The sequence below is a fragment of the Limanda limanda genome, chromosome 8 (genome assembly GCF_963576545.1).
Source record: "Limanda limanda chromosome 8, fLimLim1.1, whole genome shotgun sequence".
Classification (NCBI taxonomy): Eukaryota; Metazoa; Chordata; class Actinopteri; order Pleuronectiformes; family Pleuronectidae; genus Limanda; species Limanda limanda.
In genome coordinates this window covers 16,152,417-16,178,647 of record NC_083643.1, presented here as the reverse complement: position 1 = coordinate 16,178,647, position 26,231 = coordinate 16,152,417, and the positions used below count along the sequence as shown (strand labels likewise).

At 41.4% G+C, this 26,231-nt stretch overlaps 1 protein-coding gene across 1 annotated transcript in view; it reads left to right on the top strand.

The window, feature by feature from the left end:
• megf11 (multiple EGF-like-domains 11) overlaps nucleotides 1-26,231 on the top strand; it is a 55,534-nt gene that overhangs the window by 13,182 nt on the left and 16,121 nt on the right. The window contains exons 5-9 of the mRNA XM_061076797.1: nucleotides 17,347-17,593; nucleotides 17,750-17,870; nucleotides 19,291-19,427; nucleotides 21,212-21,424; nucleotides 21,892-22,066. Of these exons, the coding sequence (XP_060932780.1) occupies nucleotides 17,347-17,593; nucleotides 17,750-17,870; nucleotides 19,291-19,427; nucleotides 21,212-21,424; nucleotides 21,892-22,066 (893 nt within the window). The remainder of the gene's footprint in view (nucleotides 1-17,346; nucleotides 17,594-17,749; nucleotides 17,871-19,290; nucleotides 19,428-21,211; nucleotides 21,425-21,891; nucleotides 22,067-26,231) is intronic.

Here is a 26,231-nt window from a genome sequence, read left to right as displayed (position 1 = left end):
TATTTAGTTGTTAGTATTAGGGATGCACGTTATGGATTTTTCCCGCTGAAACGATAACCGATAATTACCTGCTTCACATGATGGCCGATACTGATAATAATTTCACGTTTCTTAAAAATAAGCTCATAGCCTGCAGGTTATGCACACCTGAGGCTAAAATAGCAAAATATAGTAAGAAAATATGGATGAATAAATATTCCATTGTTAACGCAACAAAAACAGTTCTGACTCTTTTCCGCAAACTTCTAAAAATTTCAGGTGGAGGAGGAAAATTTCTCCTTCAAAATAATTTTAGTTAAATATTTTGACATCTCAAATAAGTGTCAAAAAAAATGACAAAAGCACATTGAATATTATGCTCAATAAAGAAAGGGAAAAAGGTTGAGGATAGCTTATGTACTTTTAGTGCATGAGAGTAAGGAAGGTTTGTCTACACTTTGGCCTTCATGTAACTAAATAAAATAAATCTTATCAAATGTTTTGCATTAATATTAAAAATAAATTTAATGCACTGACACTATCTGTGAACAAAAATGTCAATTATTAAACACAATTATTTGAAACCAAAATATAAAGTGGATCTTTCAGAACTGACAGGCTGCTGTATGCGAGTCCGAACACTGAAGCGCTTGCAACAATGTCCCCTTCATACTGAAATCATCATCCAGCCACTGACGTCTGAGGTCCATATGTCGGTGGTAAAACTTACGTCGCTTACGTTGGCCTCATACAGACTTTGAACGACAGGCAGGGACACCACTGAAAAGTAGCAATGACTTGGAAGAGTGTAGCGGGGATTGAAATGTGCCATTAGCCGGCGGAGTCCTTTGTCTTCTAACATGAAAACGGATGGTCATCGAGAGTGATAAATTCCGTGATTCTGTCATTAATTGCTTTAGCCTGTGGACTTTCTATAGCAAACTTCCTGCTGTTCTCAAATGCCTGCTGGGGAGGCACAGCTGCACTGACCCTTGCCCCTCCCTCACTTACGCTGGCTGCAAAGTGCCTCAAATTCTCTCCATACATCGTCGTTGCGATGACGGACTCTAATGAGACTTATGAGATTGCTACTGTTAAAATTTCTCCCCTTTGCTCATTTGTTGCAAATTGCAATCCTGGACTTGCTCTCAGAAAGTGTGAAAACGTTCAAAACGGCAACGCAGTTTTCAGTATTTATTGGACCTTTTATCTGCTTTAATTTCTAATTCAGATAACAAAAATAATGATATCAAATTGTCATCATCGAGCCGATAATATATCTGACCGATACATATCGTGCATCCTTAGTTAGTATACTAATTTCATGTTAGAGAGTAAAATGCAGTTTGATATTGTAAAGTGGGTAGATTGTATTTCTCAATAAACACATACCTCAAACATTACGCCAAGACTATTAGATTAATTGATCACATAACATTGATTTACGGAGAGCTGTGGGCTGTTAAACAGAACAGACTAAACCATGTGAATGTGGACGTCACTGCTGTCATTTTGACAGAGATGCTACAGGATGTGTCTCGAACAACATGCTTTTCAGATCGTTCCCGGTATATATCTTCAGTTACTCATCTGACTTATATGTGGCATAAATCACCGTGCAGACTGACTTATGGTGAGTCCAGCCGATGAATTGTGGTGCACACATTGAAGCTGGGAGCCCAATCTCCACTGACACACAAACACATACGCGCACACACACACGCACACACACACACACACACACACACACACACACACACACACACACACAAACACACATGAATGCTAATCATGAACTAAACATTAACATATTATCAAACCAGCTTAGCATCATGCTTAAGCTGGTTTGAGACACACATGCACCTATAGACTCACATACATCTATATGTGCATATGTCTAACATTGTCTGTACACATTAGCTTCACTCACTCAGTATACAGATCGACTTTGTCGGCGCTGAAGATATTTTGCACCATCCCATTAAGCAAGATTTATTGTTCCCCAAGAGCTCACTGCTCCATTACATTTGGTAGGATGCCTAAAAGAGAGATAGAGAGAGACAGAGAGAGGGAGAGAGACAGAGAGAGGAGAGAGAGAGAGAGAGAGAGAGAGAGAGAGAGAGAGAGAGAGAGAGAGAGAGAGAGAGAGAGAGAGAGAGAGTGTGTGTGTCTGTGTGCTTTCCGTTCCACACACACAACCTGAGCCCAAAAAGCTGGTGCATTTCATGACACATTGTGGTGATGGTTAGTCCAATACAACATTCAGTCCCACTTGTCATTACCACTGTGATGCTTGTCATTAGTCAGGGAGGGAGAGAGAGAGTGAGGAGCTCCTGGAACACACCACCCTCTCTGAGACTCTGCATAGATGGCTTGATTTAATAAGGACATTAAAACTCCTTATCTCCTGTCCTTAAGAGAAGGTCAGTGTGTCTAAAATAACTGAAATGCTATGATAACAGTTTAGAGAGATAAGATAGCTCCTGAATACTAATGTAGAACAAAGATGTTTTAGGCTCCTTTCACAGTCTATAAGTCACTCTTGATTTTGTTGGGACATTGTTGTGTTTATGACGTTTGTTTCCCGAGATTCAATTGATTTTTACTGATGACCATTGGCTTTGATGAGGGGTTTTTTTAACAGTTCAGTGTGGGGTAGACACAATCCTGCACATTGAATTTAGGCTGCCATAATGTTTAAACACAGCTCAGCAAGTTTAAGTCCTTCTAAATTCCTCAGACTTAATTTCTCTTTCAATGTCGTATGTTTGTGTGTGTCTGTTTTGACCAGTGGCACATGCTTTACAGTATGTGACCTTTTGAGGCTTGAAGAGGTAAATCGACTCTCTTAAACATGATGAAAATACAAATATTAAAGAAAAGTAATCCATGTTGCAGAAAATATGGTTTTCTCACGGAGGTTTTTTCCGGATAATTAACTTTTGGAGCTGATCGCCCAGTTTAAAAAAATAAATAAAATATTCTATCCCGTCAGTCAAATCTTTATGGATGGCAACGACCGCTGGCCACTGACGCAGGTAGGATGTCTCCCAGTGCTGCTGATGGTCAGTCTGACTTTGACAAACAGTCAGTATGTTAGAGTGGGAGAGAGAGGGCGAGCGAGTCAAAGGGCAGGATAACCACTTGGTTTCAACTTTTGAAAATCAACTGCAGATCCCACAATGTAGTTCTGAGCACTAACAATAGGATGTTTACCTGCACACACAAGTTCTTCTGTGCACATGCAGCCCTCTCTCTCCCAGTACAAGGCTGAGATGCGATGGCTGTATTGACAGATTGCTTAAGGGGGATGGGTTTCTGGTTTAAAGCGGATGATATTCCCCTGCATCCCCCTACAAATTGCCTACTGGTTTTCTCAACACAAACAAATCAATGTTGTGAACCCTATAATCACTTTAATTTACCGACCACTTATGATAAGTTCAATCATATTGTTTTTTCTAGTTTTGTTTGAGCAATTTTTAAAATAGAAAAGCCAAAAAATGCCCAAGAATACACAAACAGAAAAATGAATGATAGAATATTATTTTGAATATATTTCTATATTCTTTATCTTTAATATCCGGTCAATGCATTCTCAACCCTTCTTTGTTGGGTTCCTAAACCTCAGACTGGAAACAACTGGTTCAGGACGTGAAAGTCATCAAAGTATAGTCTTTACAAATACTTGTAACAGATACAAATATCATCTCTCAGGACATTGTGTTTGTGGTAAATTTTGTCAGAATAACATCCTGGGCTGTACCAGTGTTCTTAGGGATAATCACAGCCTTCTGGGTGCTGTGTTGCAGTGTCCTTGGTTTGCTTTGGGAGTGGGAGCATATTAGCAGTCTTTCTCAGATCCTCTGGTGCACCTGCAATCTCCTGATGTTTAACCCTGGACTTCATTGGAGTGTTGCAGTGATTACAGGCCGTCCTGAGGGACATCGATTGTCCTGCTCCTCCTAGGCAAGCCCCACACAATGCTGACGAATGAACTCGTGGCCCTGCCAAGTCCAATTAACTGTCAGTGCCGCATCGACGAGCTCCTCCGTTTGTTGAGAGTGAAGAAAAACAAACTTTTAATCAAATTTGCCTCTAGGCCCTAGGGTATTTGGGGTTGTATTTTGCATTCCACTGTGTTCTGCCTCGCCTGCAGTTGTGCCACCCTCTCAGAAGGTTATATTGTATGTTGTTTGTGTGAGATAGCAGAATGCCCTGGCCTGCACCTTTCTTTAATGGCAGCCCTATCTTTCCACTGATGAATGGACTGATGAATCATCTATCTCCAATATCTTATTATTATATAGCCACAAAGCAGAATGACAAAAGACTGGAAACCAGGTCAACTCACATTCTCATTGTTTTATATTAAGCACAGAGCTTTGATCTGTGAAACTGACTCACTGTTTTGTGGGTCTTTAGTGAGTTTACTACATGTTTACTACCAGAACATACTTTCTCCCTGACGCCTGAGTGCACGTCAGTGTCTTGAATATCTATAAGCACCTTTGACTAGTTGATCAATAAAAGCTTAGGTTGCGATCTTGCAGAATACATTGGGTTTTTTCTTTTTTTTCCAAAGCATTAACGTCTCCACGAATACCCTCTGCTAATTCTACCAAGGTCGAGATAAACAACTCTACTCTCCTCGTCTCTGATTAGAGTAATGCAGACATTAAAAGCCCAGAAATTCAATTAAATTGGTGGCTTTTGCCACAGAGGAAAAAGGAAAAGGACGAAATGGGAAAAGACGCTATCACATAGCTAGGACGTACTAAGTGGAACAAAGAGATGTAGCCTGGGATTTAAACATTTACAAAAGGGCATCTGGATGATAAGGATCAAAGGAAATTTTTAGAGGAAATGTAATCATTACCAGACACAAGGATGCATTCATAAGCATCAAATCTGTGTAGTGCAGAAACTGATCCAAAATTAGTTGTAAATCCAAAAAGAAATAAAACAAGGTCAATGCAAATGTAGTCGTCTTTTTTTGTGGAGCAGCTGAGTTGTCTCGTAGACCATTGCAATGTTAAGTCTGTCCTGAAAAAGCAGAGCTGTAGGAGTACATCATGTCCTGTTGTGTGCACTTCATTAAGACCTCTCAATTGAGTTAAGATGGATAAAAGTGAGAAAAATGCTGACTTACAGATTCAGGCACCCGTATCCTCAAAGTGATGAATCTTCCCTGAGAAATTAGATTTGAAAAAAAACTTGTCACAGTGTGATTCTCTCAGCCTCACACTTTAAACATTAGCTTGTATTATGATTCTGGGACTCACTTCCATTGCCGGCGTAGGCATACTGTAGTATGAATGACAAAATCGCCCTCCGCCACAGAACAAAAAGAGGGTTAAGGTCCATGGATCAATATCACCGGTCCTTGCCTTGACTCTGAAATAAGGTTTTGAATGGAAATTTTCTCTCTCGTATCTTCTGTTTGTCCTCAAACGAGACAACTTCAGTTTAATCAAAAGTGACCAGTGATTAAATCTATTGTTGTGCCCGTTTTAAACATTTTAAACGCTTTTCCTTCGCTCATAGTAAATGTCATGTTGGCTGTAGAATCAGGATTTATGCTTCACAGTGACAAGGGCTGGCACCTCCTGCTCTTCCCAGAAGGCTCCATTCATTTCTAAACTGTCCAGTTTATATAACTACAGTATCTCCTCTCCATCTCGCTCTCTAACATACACACACACTAATCCCTAAGTTGCTGTTGTATACTTTTCACTTCGCTTTGACTTTGAGAATCGTGGGAGAATACTTCATCGGCCTAGAGAGTTTCAGAGACTGGAAGAACAACACTGCTTTCAGAGCCAGCAGTTCAGTTGAAACAAACTCCGGGAATTTCCTTTTTTTCGGGGGGTGAGATGTCTCCAAAGTGTCTGCATTATCCTGCAGAGATGATGGTGTAAAAGAAAAACCCTTAATCTACAGTTTTCTATGCAAATCAAAGGCTAGATGTTTTCCTCTTTCTGTCCTTTCATATTGCACCAGCCATCTATCCATCCAGCGCCGCAGCTCTTCATACCTAATTGAGCAGAACGCTCTGCTGTGGCTTTCCAACTTCTATTTTTCATTGCCTGAATATTCCACAGAATCCAGTGCTAATTTAGTAGGCTATTAAACACACTGCTGTACCACATTTTGTCTGTTTTTAAATAAATATCAGAATTCTGCTCAAAAATAGTTTTCTGGATGTTGCAATTATATCTTCCCGGTGTTCTTTCCTGCTTCTTTCTTGATGGTTTAGATAATTCAAATGCACAGGAGTGCAGTTTATAATAAGTAGACGGATGCCAGTAAAAGTCTTTGCCTCAACTCCCCTCACAGAATATAATCCAGTGTGTCAGTCTTTTGGCATGACTGGTGGTCAGACAGGTAGAAACTCCTTGTAAGATTTATGGCTCCTTGATTAGAATTAGCATAATGTGAGATCATTAAAAAGCAATTATCGTTATTTGTGTTTGTGTGTTTGTATGCGAGTCGGTGTTGTTGGGATTCATTTAGAAGGTGGGTAGGCGCGCTGATTGTCCGTATTTAAGCTAAATCATGTTTGTGTTTACAGTGAGGGACGGATCCATACGCCGCGACATGTTAGATGCATAACTTCATTGGTTTGAGTCAACAACTGACAAGTGCTGTTTGCTCACACAACACTCAGCGTTGGGAAACGGTCAGAGGCGTACACACAGAAAACATAATAACTTCGATAACAACTTCAATTGCATTTGCATTCGTACAAGTCGCTTTGTTAGTCGATAGGTTCTGAAGCAAAACATATAACTTGAAGGCCTGTTTGTAACAGCAGCAATTAAAAAAAGACAAGGTTTTCTAACTATTTTTCAATACATGTGCACGTCTTCAGCTTTTATGTTCTTCAATGTCTTTTCCAGTTGTGTTTGAATTTCTAAGTTTGATATGGTTAAAATAAAAGTTCAGGTGTGTTTATTCTTGCATTGACTGATGTTTTACTTGATGCATTTCAAGACTTTTACACATTATTGATGATTAAACGATGGAGGGACGATGGAGGTACCAAACAAAATAACTAAATTAAATTCACAGTAAAATTCGAGATAGCAAAAAATATTTACTTTCTTACTTTCTTATGTACGCCAGGTTCCTCAGCCCAAGTCGAACCTATATACATATACATGACTGTTAGGTGCTACTTTCAGATCTGGAACATGTCTGACGCTCACACAGAAAATCTTCCTGGAAGCCAAAAGTGGAAACTGCCAACACAACAGCTGCTTTTCAAGCAAACCAAGAGTTGAGGATTTGGTCCTTTGTTTTTTACCATCGACCGAATGGCAGGTTGTTGCTGAACTTTGGCTAATTAATACTGTGGAAAATTTCTTCTAAAGAAAGTTTTGGCACTAACTGCACTATACGGTTATTGCAGTCATTAACATACCAGTTGGAGTGTCTCAGTTCCTCCTGTAAAGAGCATCAATTACTTCCTTGACTGATCCATAGTTAATGTGAAATAATTTAAATTGTGGATTACAAACATAACATTGGAATCTATCATGTATATTTGGACAGACCAAATTAATAATGAATTCATAATAGTCTTGAGAATAATTGATGATGAAAATAATCATTAGTTTAAGCCTTAATTACGTCCGAAGACAAAACTTTATGCGTTTAATCTGGTTTTGTTTTTGCTCTCTAACTTTCAAGATCACATTTTCTATATCACGCTACTTTTGACTGTGTATTATTGTTAGGTCACAGAAATAACAATATAATCCTCTGGTGATTATATTGTGTTGTCAGAGGAAAACGATTTGAAATATAAAAATCTTAAAATAAACCTAACTTATCAAACAATTTTTGAAGTTATTTGTATATGCTGAGCTGTGAATTTGACTGCATGATGGTGTTTGTCATTTGTGCCTAACGGTCATGCTGAGGTTATGCTTTCCTGTTGTGTGTACTGTAATGTGCAGTGTGTGAGTGTGAACGTCTTTGTGTTTCCGCTGCAGGCTGCAGGATGTTATGTTTTCTGTACAGTGGGGCATGCTGAGCTGATGCTGATTTTGTGTGGTTATGTTTGATGATGCCCAAAACAAACCTGCTTTTAAAACCTACTATTTTCGGTGCAGCAGCCTGGCATGTTCATAGATAATTGATGTCACCACCTCGATGTTAAAACAAACGATGTTTAAAAAATCTCTTTCAAGCTCGCACCCCCATGATAGCAAGTCCTAGATTCACCTATGGCTGCGTCTGCCTGTGGTTCGTGGAGATAAACACAATAAATAAAATGCTCCTCATACAGATCTGTTTACAATAAGTCTCCAGTGTGTGTGTGTGTGTGTGTGTGTGTGTGTGTGTGTGTGTGTGTGTGTGTGTGTGGTACAGGACTAAAGTCATGCGCTGCACATAGAGGTGCACTAATTAGAACCATATGTACTAATACAACAGCTTTGTCTGGTTTAACGCCTCACTTGTTAAGACCACTCATGCAAATACAGTTAGCCACTTCTCTAATTGGACAATAGACCGTCACTCTGCAGCCTTGCACTCAAACTGAAACGACGAGAAAGCACACGCTGATAAATACGTTTTTGTATTGCTTATGTAGGTTTTTATTGAAGCATGTATATGAACAAATAATAAGACAAGCCTCTCAAGATCCGAGGACGCACCTTCTCTAAATGTGTTGTACGAACAATGGTGTTATTCCATTTTCATGCAGTGCTGGATTTATTTTAGTTACTGTTGTAATGTCACGCTATATATAAATACCAAGGGCTATTAATAGTCTTCCATTCAAAATTTGACCACGCAGTAAAAGCATAAATGTATTTAAAAAACTGTGTTTCAAATGTTAAAGTAGACAGAATGCTGAATGGGCTCCTGTCTGTGGCTGATATTATTGGATAATAATTACTGACACAATAATATGTTTATAATTTATCACATTTTATTAAGTGACTATATGTTATATATGTATAATGTATAAAGTAACCTTAAAAGGAAGTTTAGGATAAAAATACCTCAAATTCACATGTACTTGGTTACTTTTTACCAGTGAGGGAAACTCTTTCACACAAGAAAAACAAGAAACAGGAAATATTCCCCCACGGAATATTCCTCATGAAACTGATGAGGACGCCCCATCTGACATTACAGGAGCGTCCATCAGTCTGTAGTCTTTGGCCGCACCCCTCCGCATCGACTAATGTTGCCCTCTGACACATTCTGCCTCATCCTAATTAGAATTAATAATTGAAAATAGGAAATCAATGTCTGCAAATTAAGTGTGTTAACAGTTGTTTTTATCAGGTTGACATTGTTTTTTGAGCAGCCATGTCAGTGCCCATGACTGATGTACTACTGCCGTGTGTTATGTCTGTGATTCACTACAGTCATGGCTCTGTTATAGTTTCTACCCCAGCCCCTGTGTGTCGGTATGTACTGTAGATAAATGTCTACCTCTGCTGTGATTGCTTTTTTGTTGTTGTCTTGTGGCAAGAGAGCAAATGATTTGTTTTCGGCAGGACAGGGTGAGGGATAAATTATTAATTGGATGGAACAGTGGGCTGTGTAACAATTTGCTCTTCCAGAAGTCATGTCAGGTTTAGTTGAACAAGTGACTGCTTTACTGCGCTGAGGCGAAGGCATCTTTCACAGTCTGCTTGCACAGCTCAACACACACAAAATATTATCAGAAAGAGACGCTCCTCTTTTAAGTAGCATCTCTTTCAGGTGCTTGTTAAGCATCAACTGCAAAATGACCTGTCGTTTGGCGAGCGGCAGCCCCTCTGACCACCTTAGAGCGGCGCTGCCGAGGAGATGCCTGGCACCTGCAGCACTCGTATTGATCCTGGTTCACATCCTGAAGAGAAGTTGGACAAATGATCAGATCCTCCTCCTCAGGATAAACAACCAGGTCAGGCTTTTTAATCAGGAATGCACAGTCTTAAAAGAATTAAGCTATTCACTCATTAGTTTTGTGGTTCCAAATGGGCAACGTTTAGATTGTGTTACTTCTTGTTATCAGTCAGCCTTCTCTTGGGGGAATAAAAAACCTCTGTTGAGAGAGTATCTATGTAACGTTGTGGGCTAGGTCCTGTGCTGCTTTATTCCCGAGGGGGATGTGAACACATGGGGCTCGGCTAAGATGAATTAGAGCCGGACAAACGACACGCCCTGAAGCAGAAACCAGCCGCACACTGTTATTCCAATTCAGCAGACCTGCCCCCATGACTATTGGCAGTTTTTTTTTCCTGTATATTTCAAAATTCATTTCTCAAGCTCACAGGGATGTATGTAAGCTGTTATCATGCTTTGCTGAGGACTAATAAATAACAGGGAAATAGGTGTCAGCAGCAGATAGAGGGGACAGTGCTTGGGGGCCGTCCTGTAGCGTATTGGCAGCTTTTGCAACCGCAGGTTTAACGACGCTGAGAGACATTTGTCACCCAATGCAAATGCAGCCACTGTTCTGCACAACAATCATCACTTTCTTTCAAGACCCTGGTACCAGTTTCTTTCTGTTTTCACTCCATTCGTCTGCATCATTGAAGCAGAGAGATGTGATTAATAGCTACGTTTTTCTTCTAATAAATACTTCCTGTAATAAATAGCTCATAGTGACTGAAGAGCAGAATATTTCATATTCCCGTGTCGGTTAAATTGCAGGCTGAAATGTTTGATTGTTCTTTAGAAAATGATAATTTAACATTTAAAAAGCTCTAAAGAACGCTTGTCTCCTCGTGCCGTTTTGAAAGAGTGACTTGTCAGTATTCATTCTGGTCATGAATTGTAATTTGACAACTGATCTTTCAAAGTAAGACAAAAAAAGAAAAGAACAAAGTTAGTTGCACAATTCATGAATCAGACAATGCAACATTTGTCAAGAAGAGCTGCTCCTCAACTCCTCCTCCGATTCCTCAAAACCATGTGTCACACTGGTTTGTACGGTGGCCGAGACAAACTCACACGAGCGAACAAAACACGAATGCAAAAGTGACAACCCTTTGATGAGAGAGCAGCTTCAACATGAAAGCTAAAGCCACAACCCACATGAAAGAGCCCACACAACATAAACACAAACACAAGGGAAGTCAGTGACAACGGATGCTGACAATGGAACAAGTGACTGCTCTCTCACACTACACCTCTCCTCCGCTGCCTTCACTGGTTACCAGTAGCTGCCCGTATCCGCTTCAAGACATTAGTACTTGTGTACCGTACAGGACAGGGTTAAACCTTACATCCCAGCCTTTCCCCAGTGACACCAGGGCAGCAGAAGGTCTACACATCTTCCGACGCAGGATAAAAAAACATTTCTGTCGACACATCTTGGTTAAGAAGATAATCTAAGTCAAGTTGCACTTATATGTTACACTTACATGTAGCACTTTGTAGTTTGGCTTTTCTGAAGCTGATAGACTCAAATGATTCTTGCTGCTTTGGGTTTGTTCCCTCATGGTCGAATGCACTAATTGGAAGTTGCTTTGGCTAAAGGCGTCCTCTAAATGTAATGTAATGTCATAATGACCGTTTATAATGAGATGCTTCTCTATTTGAAGTGTTACAGTACAATGCTTGAAGCATCCAAAAAGGAAGAGTGCACCTGTACCATAAAACCTCAGACAAATATTTCATTTTAGGCTTCGACTGACTTGTCCGGGTTTCACAAACGATGGTTCACTTGACAGCAGTGAGTAATTTTGCACATTTCATGGTCGATATCCGTTGTCACTCACTTCTGTTGTGGTTGTGTTTCCTATATGTGGCTTTTCAATCGTGTTGTTGCTTTTGCATTTGTGTTTTCTGTGAATACGCTTCAACGAGACGTCTCAGCCACCGTAAGCAATGAGTAAGAGACTCTCAGGAGCCGGGGCAATTTGTCTATAATGTCTGGTGCGAGTTAAGTTATTCCTCAAGTGTCGACAGTGTGTGTTAATAATAGTTATGTGACAGTGAGTTGCTCAGGCGGCGGGGGAGGGAAGTCGGGCTGAGAGCCAAATATTCCAATCGCAGTAATGGTTTTCCCAGTTTAGAGATGGCAAAGCAGCGAGTGACTTGTCTGCGGCAGCTAAATCCAGTGGTTCATACCAGTGCAGCCCTGATTCTAATTGAAGTTTTCCTTTGCCCCAGATGACTAAATGAAGAAGAAAACTAGAATGCCATTTTGAATGGTGTGAGACGCTACGTGTTTAAAGAGCTTGACTCGGGCACCTCATTTTAAATTTAGCTCTGAGAAGCTTACGGCAGCTTTCTGTGGCACCAGACTCTCCCCTCTCATACAGAACAGTGACAAACATTTTGCTGAAGAGGCCAAGTTCAGGAGAGTGTTCAGAATGCAGGCGGCTGCTGAAAGCGGTGTGGTTTTAATCCTGTTGCAGCCAGCCCCTGATCATGCCGACTCTTGAGCACACTTCAAAGCTCGGCGCCACCGCGATGAAGGCTCTCTCAGCCCAGACTTTGGACATCACCTTGAGAAGTTTGCCGTCTGTCGGTACGTGATCTGTTTTGTTCCAGCCGAGGGAATTAGCACCTTGGGATTGGACCTTTCCTTGTGTGTGAGGTTATGCACATTCTATCTGTTATGTATTATGAGCTATGAGACTCCAGGCTCGCTGGTGAACGTTTCCTCTGGTTAGGGCTCACTGACCCAGACCAGACCCGTTAATGGGCTGGACTGTAGTTTCTCCATAGTTTCAGACTTGTGAGGGATTTGCTGCTTACACACCACAACCCATAGAGGGGGGCTCATTGTCTCACACAATTTAAGTGGACTCTCTGGAGGCTGCTGCCTTCATGCTACATGTTACACTCTCCTTCTGTGTCTCTCTGTCTTTGCCCACAGCTCATCATGATCTCTGACTCCTTAATCACAGTTAAATGCTGTCAAAGCCTGGAAGGGAGAGCCTGGTGGGTAAAGTTTGAGAACCTCTGTGTAGAGAGAGATAGACAGCGAGATAATGGGCTTTGCTCTCAATGTGCTGAGGCCTCTAGCTGCAAGCTAAAGAAGGTTTAAAACTTCGAATAATAAAAACATTTCCTGAGCTTCTAAGCACCAGAAACCTCCGCAAATTAAGGGCTGGATAGATTTTTCTGACACTTTGTGTGTTTTTAACATCATATTCTAAATCATTAATGTAAGAGTAACAAATGTACCTCTTTAAATATGGTCAAGTCCGAGGCTAGAACCAGAGGCGATGATACTTCTACTTGTTTTTTTCTGCTGTGCTGAGGGACCACTGTTGAGCCGAGGGAGCTCTGATGAGTACTTCCACACTGCTGAACCAAGTTGCAGCTAAACCGCTCATCCATTAGCGCCGCCGCCAGCACACACCTCCGATTTAATGTTCCTGGGTCGTTTGCGTGGCAGCAGCTCAACCTTCAGGGAACTTGTTCATGCCAGGCCTGAGGCCGGGAGCAGATTAGATCAAATCAATGTGAGCCCTGTAATGTGGCCTCTAGTCTTTCCAGCCGTAAGAAGTAATACTGCACTCGCCCAGTGTTTCTGGACCCCCTTCAGGGAAGACCTGTCTCTACCAGCGAAAGGCTGATCATCTTCCAGCTGCGCACATGGAAAAACAGGCTTCACTGCAAAGAATGAAACAGGATTCATTAAGCTCTCACTCCGGCTGATGAGAGCTCTGACAAAGCGAGCATACAAGGACAGGGCGTAGCGTCTTTACATTTACAACTGGGTCTGCGATGATGTGAGAATCAATAGTGGAATAGTCACCGTCCTGGTTGTTGTGCTGGTCTGGACTTCAAGCTGTGCTTTTATGTGAGGCAGTACAGCTGCTGCTGAAGGAGAGACATATAAGACCTTACCAATCACTTAAATCACCACTAGATCCCTGAGAGAACAGGACCCTGGTAATGGTGAAGACAGCCCACTACCCCAGCTCATTGCAGCTTGTTCTCCAAATAAAAGCTGGTTGTTCATTTAACCTTGAGGATTAGCTATTTTGTTGTATTTTATGGGGCCTATTGAGTTATTCTAAAAGACCAATCCCTTGAGGAATGTGGAAATTGCTTGTTTTACCTCATCCCCTTAGGGCCCACTTAGTAATGTCACTGAGCTATTTATGCTAACCCATGTAAAGCAGTTAGGTTATATAACTTAACAAATTTTCTTCTGTGCCAATACTAATATAAAGCTGGGAAGACTAATTTTGCTGCTCATCATTACTGAGCAATGACACCTCTGGGGTATTTGCAGAGTCGTTACCGAGGATGAACCTGGTCTCATCCAGGTGTTATTCCATCAAAATGAAACTCTCCATAGAACAGGTTCACTATAATTAGTCAGTTAAAAGTTGATTTTGCAGCAGTGAGCGTTTAACAGCATTCTCACTGCCTCTGGTACGTATAGATTTACTTTAATCATGGAAATTTCGACAGCTGACAGCAGAAACATGAAAAAGGTGTTAAAAGACATACAAGAAACAAACTGTTATAAACAGTCTGAAGACTATCTCGTTCGTTGTGTTCTTAAACTTTAACTCCTCTTTGGCTGTACCCTCTAGAGGTGTGAACAGCTTGCACATTTGCTTCCCTTTTGCAGATTAATTTCAGGGTGTTGTTAGGACCTTTTTCTAAGATGTTGTATGTCAACATCACATAGACTCACTCTGGTTCACTATATTTCTTTGCCAGTTTCTTAGTAACATAAATATTTTTTTTTCAGCTGTTGCATTTCATTTTTTGATAATGCACAGTTTTAGTTATTTTGCAGTTAGAGAAATGCAGGGAATTTGAAACAAAACACATTTAATCTGCAAAAAATATTTTGATATTAACACTGGATCTTATAACTCAGGGTGTAGGCTGCATGTAGTGCCTAAATCAGAGTTCACACACGTTTGCTAGATAATTTGCGCAAAGTGAAAAAATATTAGTGGATTAATCAATAAGCCAATTGTTTATCAGAGTATATTAAAAGCAAACTTGTCGTAAAATGACTGCTGATTAAAAAGTTCTTATCCTTCTTTGATTGTTAACTTAATATCTTCATGTTTTGAGCTGTTGGTCAAATAAAATAAAGAAGTTTGAAGATTTGGGCTATGGGAAATCATAATGGACATTTTCCACCACATTTGACGTTCCCTTCATTCTGTCATTTTACCAACAAAACAATCAAGGAGTCTATATCTTAGCTGACAGAATAAGAGAAGTCTACTGTCAGCCTTCAACCTCTGCTGAACACTTTGTGAGCTGATCATCAAGCACCAATGACAGGCAAAAAAAGCTTGTATTTGCTGCTGAGTAAGGGAGAGCATCAAAGTTATCTTTGTAACTTCCTAAATACATACAGTTAAGTAGAAGGGGAGTAACTATTGAAAAGTTGACCGGAAAAACTCACAAGGCCACTGTCACTGCTAACACATTAGCTGCACGGTTTTAAAAATAGCAGATATTGTCAGAGTACCTGTCCACTTTGTATTAATGCTGTTGTAACTAAACTGTCAGCGATAGAGGGCATTTGCGATCTCGTCCTTAAAGAATTGGAGTGAATGGAGCTAAACTGAAGGCTGTGTATAATGATGGATGACTTGTGTCTACTGCCTTTCAATTAAGCTAAAATATCCAGGATATGGTGCAGCCATCTTGTAATGGTGACGTCATTTGGAGCTAGAGTCAGCACAGTAAGTCTAGTGATAGTGGAATAGAGCCACAGTATCGACCTCCGGCCGATATATTCGACCATTTAGGAGTCAATCTGTCAACTATTGTTTTTATAGCATCAAATAACTAATTAAAACCAAACTTAACGCAAACATGAACGCTTGACATAAATCAGTGTAATACGAGCTACCTAAATGTAAACACTTTTGTGAAAAATATATTTCACATGTTGTTTGTTTGGTCCATCATCCACTAACATTGAGGAGACAGGGTTTATGAGCTATACTACAGCCAGCCACCAGGGGGCAATCTATGTGATTTGGCTTCACATTTGGGGAGATGTCATCTCATATGTCTTCTTACAGTCTACGGGTGTTGAAAGTAAGATGTTGTGGTGACCGAGTATTTTTAGGCATGTTTTGATATTTTTCTTCCCCCTAGTGACAAAGACATCACGGCTGCAACCATTTATTCCTGCTCTTAGCATTAGCAGTCTTTGTGGACGAGGACAAGGAGAAGTTTCTTGGAAGAGAAAATTATGAAACTGAAAACCTTTCAATGATGTATAGTTCAGCTTTCTTCGGTCTGTTGCCTGAAACACCAACTGGGTACAGCTTGATTGATGTTTTGGCAGACTTATATAGGCAGGAGACGTTCATTTTGCTCTGCAGTGCTGCCTCCTTTATATTCGTCTTACAGAAGCCTTTCACATGCTGGATAGAGGAGTGTTTGTAGGTGTGAAACAGGCTCAGTGGTCCCACACACAGTCTCGATTTGATTTCTGGCTCAGATCCTCGCTGTGTGCAGTTTGCATGTTCTTCCAGTGTTTGTGAATGCGATATGAGTGGTTGTCCGTTATTGGTTAGCTCTGTGATGGATATCAGCCTTTGGAGGGTGTTTCTCCACTTTTTTCTCCACTATGCTCAGATTATCTCTTGCACCTCATGACCCTCAGCAGTATAGAAAGTGGGTTCAAGATGAGGGTGGTTATATACAGTTTTTTTATTACTGTAAAAAGAAATCTCTTCGACGAATACTGACTGTACATTTCCATCTGTCAATCATTTAGATTTCTGTACTTTATTGTCTCTGGCTCTCAGAACAATAATTTCAATGTATAATGACATTTAAAACAGTGACATTTCATCGAATTGATATAAAATGAATAAAATTGACATGAGCTGAAAATGATGTCAAGAACATCAAGCTTAGGCAGCACTGTGAGAAAGTAGCTATTAAACTATAAAGTATAACAATAACAACAATATATTTTAGTTTAAACATATTTACGACCTATGATAAACAATGTAATATTCAGGATTTATTTCAGTGAATATTATTTTGGGGGTTATTTGTCTTATTATTACCTGCATGTTTTCATCTGCCTTTGTTTGTTTGTCTGTTAGTCAGGAGGATTACATAGAACCTTGTGGAAAGATGCAGAATGGGTCAGGAAAGTTTGAGGATCCTGGCTTATTTTTCTTTGCTTAACTTTCATTTTTCAATATTTTTGTTGAGAATAATAAATGGATCTTGATTTAAAAAACCTGCCATCTTGAGGGGACTGCTATTTTCCAAACTGACTGATATTACTAGATCCAATCAAAATGTGGATCCAGTGAATTTAAACATGCATTCATGTGCTCTCTCTGAGTGCCCTTTTTCTTTCCGGTATTACTGGTAATTCCTGTCCCAAATTCTCCTGTGTCACTCTTCCCTGTCTGATGCCACTTCTCTCTGTGCCTGCAGGTTGTGAGAGCGACTACTGGGGACCTCATTGCAGTAATCGCTGCCAGTGCCAAAATGGGGCTAAGTGTAACCCCATCACAGGCGCCTGTGTCTGCACTGATGGGTACCAGGGATGGCGTTGTGAGGAGCCCTGTGAGCACGGATACTATGGCAAGTTGTGCCAACTTCCCTGCCAGTGTCTCAACGGTGCCACCTGCAACCATGAGACAGGAGAGTGCATCTGTGCACCGGGGTACTCTGGGGCTTTGTGAGTACCCGAAGCATATTTACTCCTTTGACTTTTTCATTGTGACAAAATGTGCCTTTGGTTTTTGGTGAGTGTTGTTTTTGTTGATGCAAAGAACTGCAGGCGAACACAAGCTATGTGTCTGAGACATGTAACTGTTGACATGTGTGGTGACAGCTGTGGAGAGCGCTGCCCCTCGGGGAGTCACGGGCCTCAGTGTGAGCAGCGCTGCCCCTGTCAGAATGGAGGAACCTGCCACCACATCACCGGAGACTGTTCCTGCCGGACCGGGTGGACGGTAAGTCACATACTAAGCGAGGTTAGGAAAGGAATAAAGAGGAAAGGCGGGAGAGAAGAAAAGGGCTGAATATTGTTATTGTTCTGGAAAAAAATGTGTTGTTCTGTAATGTGGTTTGTACTGACACGCAAAGACTGACATGTTGACACCAACCTTAAGATCAATACGCTGTGTTCAATTATAAATGAGAAAGCGAAATTCCCTGCACCTTGCAAGAAAAACTTCTGACTCCAGAGGTTGATTATGTTTTCTTTAACCCCAGTTCACAAAGATATGTCAAGTGAACACTGCCACCCACAGTTTACATTAGAAAGTGTTACTTTAGGAAAATGACTTGTGGGCTTGTGGTGTAAGGCTGTTATTCTTGGACGGTGTTGTTTTGAGCAGTGTATAAGTTTAGGTTATTTCTTATTTCTTAAATTCTCTCAAATGAAGTTAACTAGTTAACTAAGGTTCAGGAGCAGGGCCACGACTCAACCACACCTGCCATCGCCTGTCCAGTCGACATGTGCCCATCACTCTCTATTTGTCTCAAGGTCTTCAGCCCACCCTTTCACTTCCCTAATGAGAAAAGAAGAGAAGAAAAAGTAGACGGAAGAAAAGAAAAAGGAAAAAAGACTATCCACATCCTTTCATCCTCCTTCCCTCATCCATATACACTCATCACTTCATCCTCCTTCCCAAAACCCCCACCCTCATCCATTCAGCCTCCTTTCCTCATTCCTACCCTCATCCATTCAGCCTCCTTTCCTCATTCCTACCCTCATCCATTCATCCTCCTTCCCTCATCCCTATCCTTATGCCTTCATCCTTTATTCCTCACTCCTGCCCTAATCCTCTCTTCCCTCATCCCCATCACCATTCCTTCATCCTCTCCTCTCTCCCTCCCTCATCCCTTCAACCTCTACCCCCTCCTTCCCTCATCCCTTCTCATTCAGTTTGGTGCATACCTCCGCCCGGCCACCAGACCAACCTGTGAGACACATCTTCTCCTCAATCCCTTAAATCAATCATTCATTTCTCCTCAACATCCAATATATTTATTTCCATTCAAACCTTTTAGTTACATATTGTTGAGGCGTGGTCCTTGTAATGGAATCGTGTCACAAACAAATAACTTCAACGGTCAGTTAACTACGGGGCGGTGTGGCCTAGGGGGTCGAGTGGGCGTTCTCCAACAAGAAGGTTGCCGGTTCATTCCCCACTCCTCCCCATCTGCATGCCGAAGTGTCCTTGGCAAGATACTGAACCCCTAAATGGCCCCTCATAAAATGTTGAGTGTACTAAAAAAAAAATGTCGCTTTGGACAAAAGCGTCAGCTAAATGACATGTAATGTAATGTAACTATCCAAACATTGATATATAGCAAATGAGTTTAGCCACAGATTCTTCAAAACTTTTTTTGTCTGTTTCATTTCAGGGTTCAGTATGTGCCCAGCCGTGCCCTCTTGGCAAGTACGGCAGCAACTGCAGCAAAGACTGCTCGTGCCGGAACGGTGGAATATGCGACCACATCACGGGGCAGTGCCAGTGTGCAGCAGGCTTCAGTGGGCGCAGGTACGCAGCTGACACCCCTGGCAGGCACGCTGCTCATATGCACCCAAAGCCTTTGTAAATATTCTCTGCAAACTTTTTTACTTCAACTTTTAAAATAGGTCAGACAATGGCATGATTTATTGATATTAGTATTTAATGAAAAGGGATGGTTTCATGCCGAGTGTCACACATTAAACAGTCACTCATTGACCTATTCTCTTTGTTGACTTCCTAATAAGTCAAACCTGGATGTTCTTTTAAAAGAGAGTAAATGCTGGAATAATCTCAGACTCAACAAAAACGAGCATTCATAAATGCCCATCAGTCCATCTGAGGGAGCATGGGAAGCTCTTAATAGGAGCATTTATGTTTAATTAATCTCATACTTCTTACTGGCCGGCAAGGTTTCATGTCTTCGGCCGTCATCCTTCTCAGCTCCCAGCCCGTCCATTGATCTCACCATGGCCTACATGCTGTTTGGATTCCGCTCATTAATTATAAGTAATGGGCTTGTACTAAGGCCTCATTGAAATCCACAGATCTTTTAAGTTCCCCATGCCTGCCAGAGCGCCCCAGAGCAGCCTGGGTTTATTAGTTCAGCTAAACCAATTGTCTCTTGGATGGAAACACTTCCTCGACGAAACCTTCCCTTTACTTTATTATTTTGCGAAATTGCCCTCATACATTTTGTCTGTGGCAGGTGAATTAACCTGCCAGGAATAATCCGAGATTGTGTTAGCCCCCTCCTTCTCCTGTCTCCTATAGTAATACCTCTGTCCCCTGATAAAACTAAAGCCTGGGTAATTTAAACATGAAACATAACTTGACCGTTTTATAATGTAATTGAGCTATTTGTAATAGCTTTGTTAGACCACTGAGAGCGATAGTCCACCAGGATTGTATAGTTAAGTCAGTATATTTAAGTGAAGAAAAAAATCCCTTTTCAGTCTTACTCTGTAAAACTCCTCTGCAGTTTTAGGATCCGTGGTTGTGTGGTCACTAAGTCTCATCCTACTCCTGCAGAGAAACTGACGTCCTGAGTGAAGACAGCCGGGGGCTGAGCTCTGTGCTCCTTCATGTTCTTGTTGGAATTTGACTATGTCAGCCTGGGATTTAGGAACATTTTTTCAAATTAAATATTTAATATTTTAATGAAGGAACATACAAATACTGTTAATAATGTAATAACTTTTACTATATTACAGTAGCTTCAGAAAAGTTGAAAAAATAAATGTTGACATTGTTGACATTGTGTGTCACATGTGCAATTCAACTTATCATTTTTGTCACCATAACTAATTTTAGTTTAAAAGTTTGTCAATATTTCTTATTGTTAAGCCTACACTAAAAATACTGATGTTATAATATGTAAAATGTGTTGAATTTTAAAAGGCTTCAAATGGAAATGGGAATTTTCTAATATTGCCAGTTATGTCATTAGTTTAACAAGTGACCCACTACATTTTTTTAAATAGCACTCATCACGGTTTCCCACAATTGAGGGTTGTTTTTCTCAATTAGTTTTGATTTTAAATTCATGGCGATATGAGAAGATTTTTATATCTGAATAGCTGAAACCAGAGATTGTTTATAATAAAATAAACAATTAATTTATAATCCAAATAGCTCAACAAATTGATTCATCATGTCATTTTATAGCTCTAATGCCTCAGATTATAATTTCCAGGTCCTTTAAAATGTTTAACTTCTCGATTTCATGTTTCAACCCCCGGCTTTGAATTATATACTGCACTTGACATTGTCATAGCGACGATTTATAACACAGTGGATGTAAATTTCCACAGGTGTCAGGATGACTGTCCTGTGGGCACCTTCGGGCCTCAGTGTAACCAGAGGTGCGAGTGTCAGAACGGAGCCAAGTGTCACCATATCAACGGAGCCTGTCTATGTGAAACTGGATTCAAAGGGCCTAATTGCCAGGAGAGATTCTGTCCCCCGGGCCTCTACGGCCTCATCTGTGACAAGTACTGCCCCTGCAATTCCACCAACACTGTGAGGTAAGTGAGACATCAGTGCATCACTCCGACCAAGCCCTGACGTGAAGCCCCCCGCAGCTCCAACTGAATAAAGAGTCCTCCAACTCAATTTCTGCCTCCTCTGAGCGCTAAGCCAGCTCTCATTGTGAAGTCTGGCCGCCTCTCAGCCGTGTCATCCAGTTAGCTTTTAATCACAACCTTTGCCTCATCCATAATTTTCTCAGCCACATTCATAGTTAATGCAATGTTAATGCTCAGATTCCGGCCGGAGTTGCGCACCGACCGTAGGAGTCATTACAGAAAGAAGGAGAAAAGGGACATCTCATCCATCAGAAACAAGCACGTAGCCACACAGATGGATGAATTGCTGTCGGCGCAGACCTCACATTTTGACCCCGCTCAGGAATCAAGTGTTGATATTCTCTGTCGAGCTGAATCTCTTTTTCTTCCCCGCTGTTGTCCCATCTTTCTTTCTCATTATGTTGTAGCTGCCACCCACTTTCTGGTGAATGCAGCTGCTCAGCAGGATGGACCGGGCTTTACTGTAATGAGACCTGCCCGCCTGGATACTTCGGCGAGGGATGCATGCTGCCATGCAGCTGTACCAACGGAGCCGACTGCCACACGGTCACAGGTGCCTGTATATGTGCCCCTGGCTTCATGGTGAGTCTCATCTAACTTTGCTGCTATTTAATTGTACATGAGTCAGTGGGTCTCATCGTAGTGATATTTCAGAAGTAAATCCTTTTATAGTTATTTGTTTTTGTTTTTATTTGATCCTTATGTGGACACGTGGTCTCATGACGTCTAAACCTTTTTTCCGAGTCCATCGTGCTGAATGTCAGCAAAGTTATGATGCATAATTAAACACAGAGCCGATAACATTTACTGAAGGAAGAAGAATAACGGCAAGAGGAAAAGGAGGGAAATAGAAAAGGCAAAACAGGAGAAATGAAAGGGTTTCAAAACAAGTTAAAACACTTCATAAACAATTAGTCCTTAAAATATTCAGGCCTTTGTATTTAAATCATTTTAAAGAATTGACACTTTACTCTCTATTTTAATTTAATCTCTGGTGTTTTTACTTTTAAATATACTATTGGTTACATAACTTTTTTTTTTTTTAACCCATTGTTGAATAATTCATGTTTTCTGTGATGATTTTTATTATTCTTTTTTTTTTTCTCCTTGCAATCTTTGTTAGACTTAAGAAATTCAGCAGATCTACTTAATAAATAATGATAACGATGTAAGGAGAGTGCAGTAAGGGTGTCTCATATCACACATGCTATAAAGCACTTCATCCCCCCACAGTGTGAGCGTTACTCTAAAAGGTTGTAGCATTGATTTATGCTTCATGTGATTTGTGGCCGTTTGTTTGTGTCATTGTGGTCGTAATGTGCTGGAAGTTGTCCCAGTGTTACTTTGTTGTACATAGGAAGGCAGCAGCAGGGTGAGATATTTTATTATTGTCTTATAATGGATGTGCTCCGATGCACCACAAGAAATGTCTTTCTAAATGATTCATTCTCTCGTACAGCTGCGTGCAGACATTAATATTCAATCGTGTTTATTTTATAAATACGCTCAATATGCCTTAATTGTGGCATCAGAGAAACGAGCAGAGAGTGTGTTTGGATCTATAGTCCTGGAACGATTGGGAGCGAATTGAATCTTTGAACTATATATGTTTCTGTTTTAGTAGTTTTTCTCTTTCTCTAGCCACTTTGTCCCTTTTACAACTGTCAAATTAGTTGGGCGACTTCAATCCGTTTTTCCATTGTACTTCTTGTCTTGCAATCTGGAGCTACAGACCAACAGAGACCGGGAGGGTACATTTCTGCCAACATAACATTTCAGTGGAAATTGCCTGTGTCTTACAGCGGAGCACTGTGGTGAATTGAGCTACCGAGCGGGGCCGCAGACTGTGTCTTAATTTGCTCCACCTGTTCTCTTTGGCGGCTGCATGGAAGGGCTGCTAGACCCATTAAACAGAGCTAGAGGGCAGGAGCTGGATAGGAAAGGAGGCAGTCAGATGGGAACAGACACACCTCATATGGACGATTGGTGTGTGTGTGTATGTGTGTGTGTGAAAGAGAGGAGGTGAGAACTCCTGGTGGTTTTTTTTTTACCCTTACAACCAAGCTGCTGTGCAAGCAACACTAGTGGCTTGTTAGAACTGCAGAGTTGTGATCAGAGCTCCTTACCTGTAGGCGTGTAACTTTCTTTTGTCTCGTGCGCTCCTGTCGATCATTATCACGCTGTGGGATTTTGTAAATCTTGGCTGAGGATGGTGCCGTGATTACTGGTGAAATAATTTCTGCAGGGGACAACTGATAGGACTAAGCCTTCCTGCTGCATCTTTGTTCTGGAGCCCCATCAGGGGGTAAACTAAGCAAAGTGTTGGAGCAGACTGAGCTCCTGCACGCTTGATTTAGCTCTAGTAATTGGACATGCTCTTTTTGACTGGGACAAAGTGATTACATGTTACCTATTCAGGCTTTGTCCCTTGCAATTTGCGGCGTGTACTGACGGTCACATTTCTCACCGCGAATGGCGACAGTTTATATAGATTCTCTTGACACTGCAGTATCTGGAATATGAATACATTAGCGATTGCTTCCAGTCTGCATCTGTAGACGGTAAAAAAAACTAATTTTTCCATCTCTCTGGGTTTTTTCTTGCCTCATCGAACGGTTCAGAGGTTCATTTTCTGTCTCGCTTGCATGAATTTTTAACTGCAGTCGCTCATGCAGCAGTTAGACGAACTGTTATGGAGTGAGACTGATTGGTAATTAGCGGTGCCACTTGCATCTAGTCTCACTAGGTACCCAGGCTGATCAATGTTGCGTCAGTAAGAGGATTTCAGGGGGGGGGGGGGGGGGGGAATCCTCTGCTATCACATTAAGATACTAATAGGTATGAGGGCGTCAGCTTGGCCACGGATGACCCGGGTGTCTCACGGAGGCGCAGGTCTGGCTGCTGCCTCCTTCGGCTGTATAGTTATGTAAGGTCCTGCTGCTCTCGTGCGATGGACTGACAGCCCGTGTATTAATAATGATTCTTCACATACAGACTTCTATCCTTCACAGCTCAGAAGGAATATGAATCAGTCGGCTAATGAGAGCGCTGCCTTTCCCCTCTCGAGAGCAGACCAACCGCTGGTCTCTGCGCCTTGAGGGTTAAACCAAGTGGAATCTGACGCAGCCATGGATGCAACAAAATCCATGTGGTCATTTGTGGCTGCATGACGTTTTATCCATGAGTCCAGTCACCAGTAAATTGCCTCTGCTGTGAAGACAGGCCGAAGCCAAGCCCCCCTTCCCCTAGCCCCCCCCCCCCCCCCCCCCGGCTGGTCGAACTTCTCCCCGTACTCTAACAACTGTTACTGAACTGCTATTGTTAGCAGTCTTGAAGCTGTCATTTGCAGCAGAACAAAGGTTATTGCAACCGATTGATAAAAATTTCATCCACAGACAGACACTTTTATGTGATGTACGGGGAGGAGAGATGTTTTAAGATGTGTGTTCTGCCCCCGGCGTCCACTGGCACATCTCTTCCTGTCTCCTGTTTAAACTGAGTTCAAAATGATAATGAGAGCAGTGAGCAGCCGGCAGTCCCCCAGTGCTCTGGTGAGTGAAGCGAGAGCCACTCAGGACTCCTCTGGGCCACTAATTGGAACTCTAAATCATTGTGTCACCTGTCACTCAAGGCAGGGTTTGGAAAGGAGGATGTGGGGATCCATAGACCGGCTGTGATCTCAAGCTTAGGGAAGGACCGGAATCGTGGAGGTGGGCTGTGCTCAGCCTTTAAAGCAGAGAAATTCTAATTACAGTCGGCTGCAGAGGACAAGGAAGGAGTACTCCATGTACTCTAAGAGATTGCTCGCTCTAATGCGAAGGCTAAAGGCTGCACCAGCATGGCTGCGGATCCATGTGTTCCATGTCTTTGTCCTTCCACCTTACCATGGAATTTGTTCGGCTCTTACATCCACCACAGATAACTGATGGAACGCGACCACCAGTTGCTTTTACAAAGAGCTTCACTTTGAGGGTTCAACCAACCAGTAGGGGGACAATGACATGACTTAAAGACCATCAGCTGTGTCCTTTGGGATATAAGGAGGATTTAAGTCTGCTCTGTGAGGTGATAAGCGAGACGTTTGAGTGCTCCATCCTAGAATTTAATTGCTCTTGGTGATCACGCTGCAGATAATACATCTATAGAATTACCGCTCAAGTTTATTTAGAGCTGAAATTATTGTGTTAATGAACTAGAATGGCACCCAGTAGAGCTCATACCTCCGCCAAGACCCAAAACTAAATTTAAATCCAGTATGTAGATTTTCTTTTGAATCTGCACCACAGTGCTCACTCTCAGCACTATTAGTCCCCTAACCATAACTTTTTTACTCAAGAATTATTCTCTGGAAAATCTGTAAAAATTGCACACAAGTGAAAATTCTTGGATCAGCCCCTTAAACAGATTTACGCCAAAATCTGGACACTCATTGAAACCAACCCCCTAAATATGTCCATTTTTTTTCATGCGATTCACACATATTTATCTGAGAAATCAACAAAAAAAGTATTATGTCAAAGAAAATGTAAAAACTCCTAAATCTGCCACCTGATCCGATACCGCATCCTGCCACCAAGTTTTGTGTAAATCCATCCGGTAGTTTTGTGTAATGTTGCTAACTAACAGAAAAACAAACAAGCAATGATGAAAACATAACATCCTTGGCGGAGGTAACGTTCAAGTGGTTAAATGAAACGAGACTTGAAAGCAGCTTGTTAAGGGATGGATAGTGTTGTTTGTTCTCTTG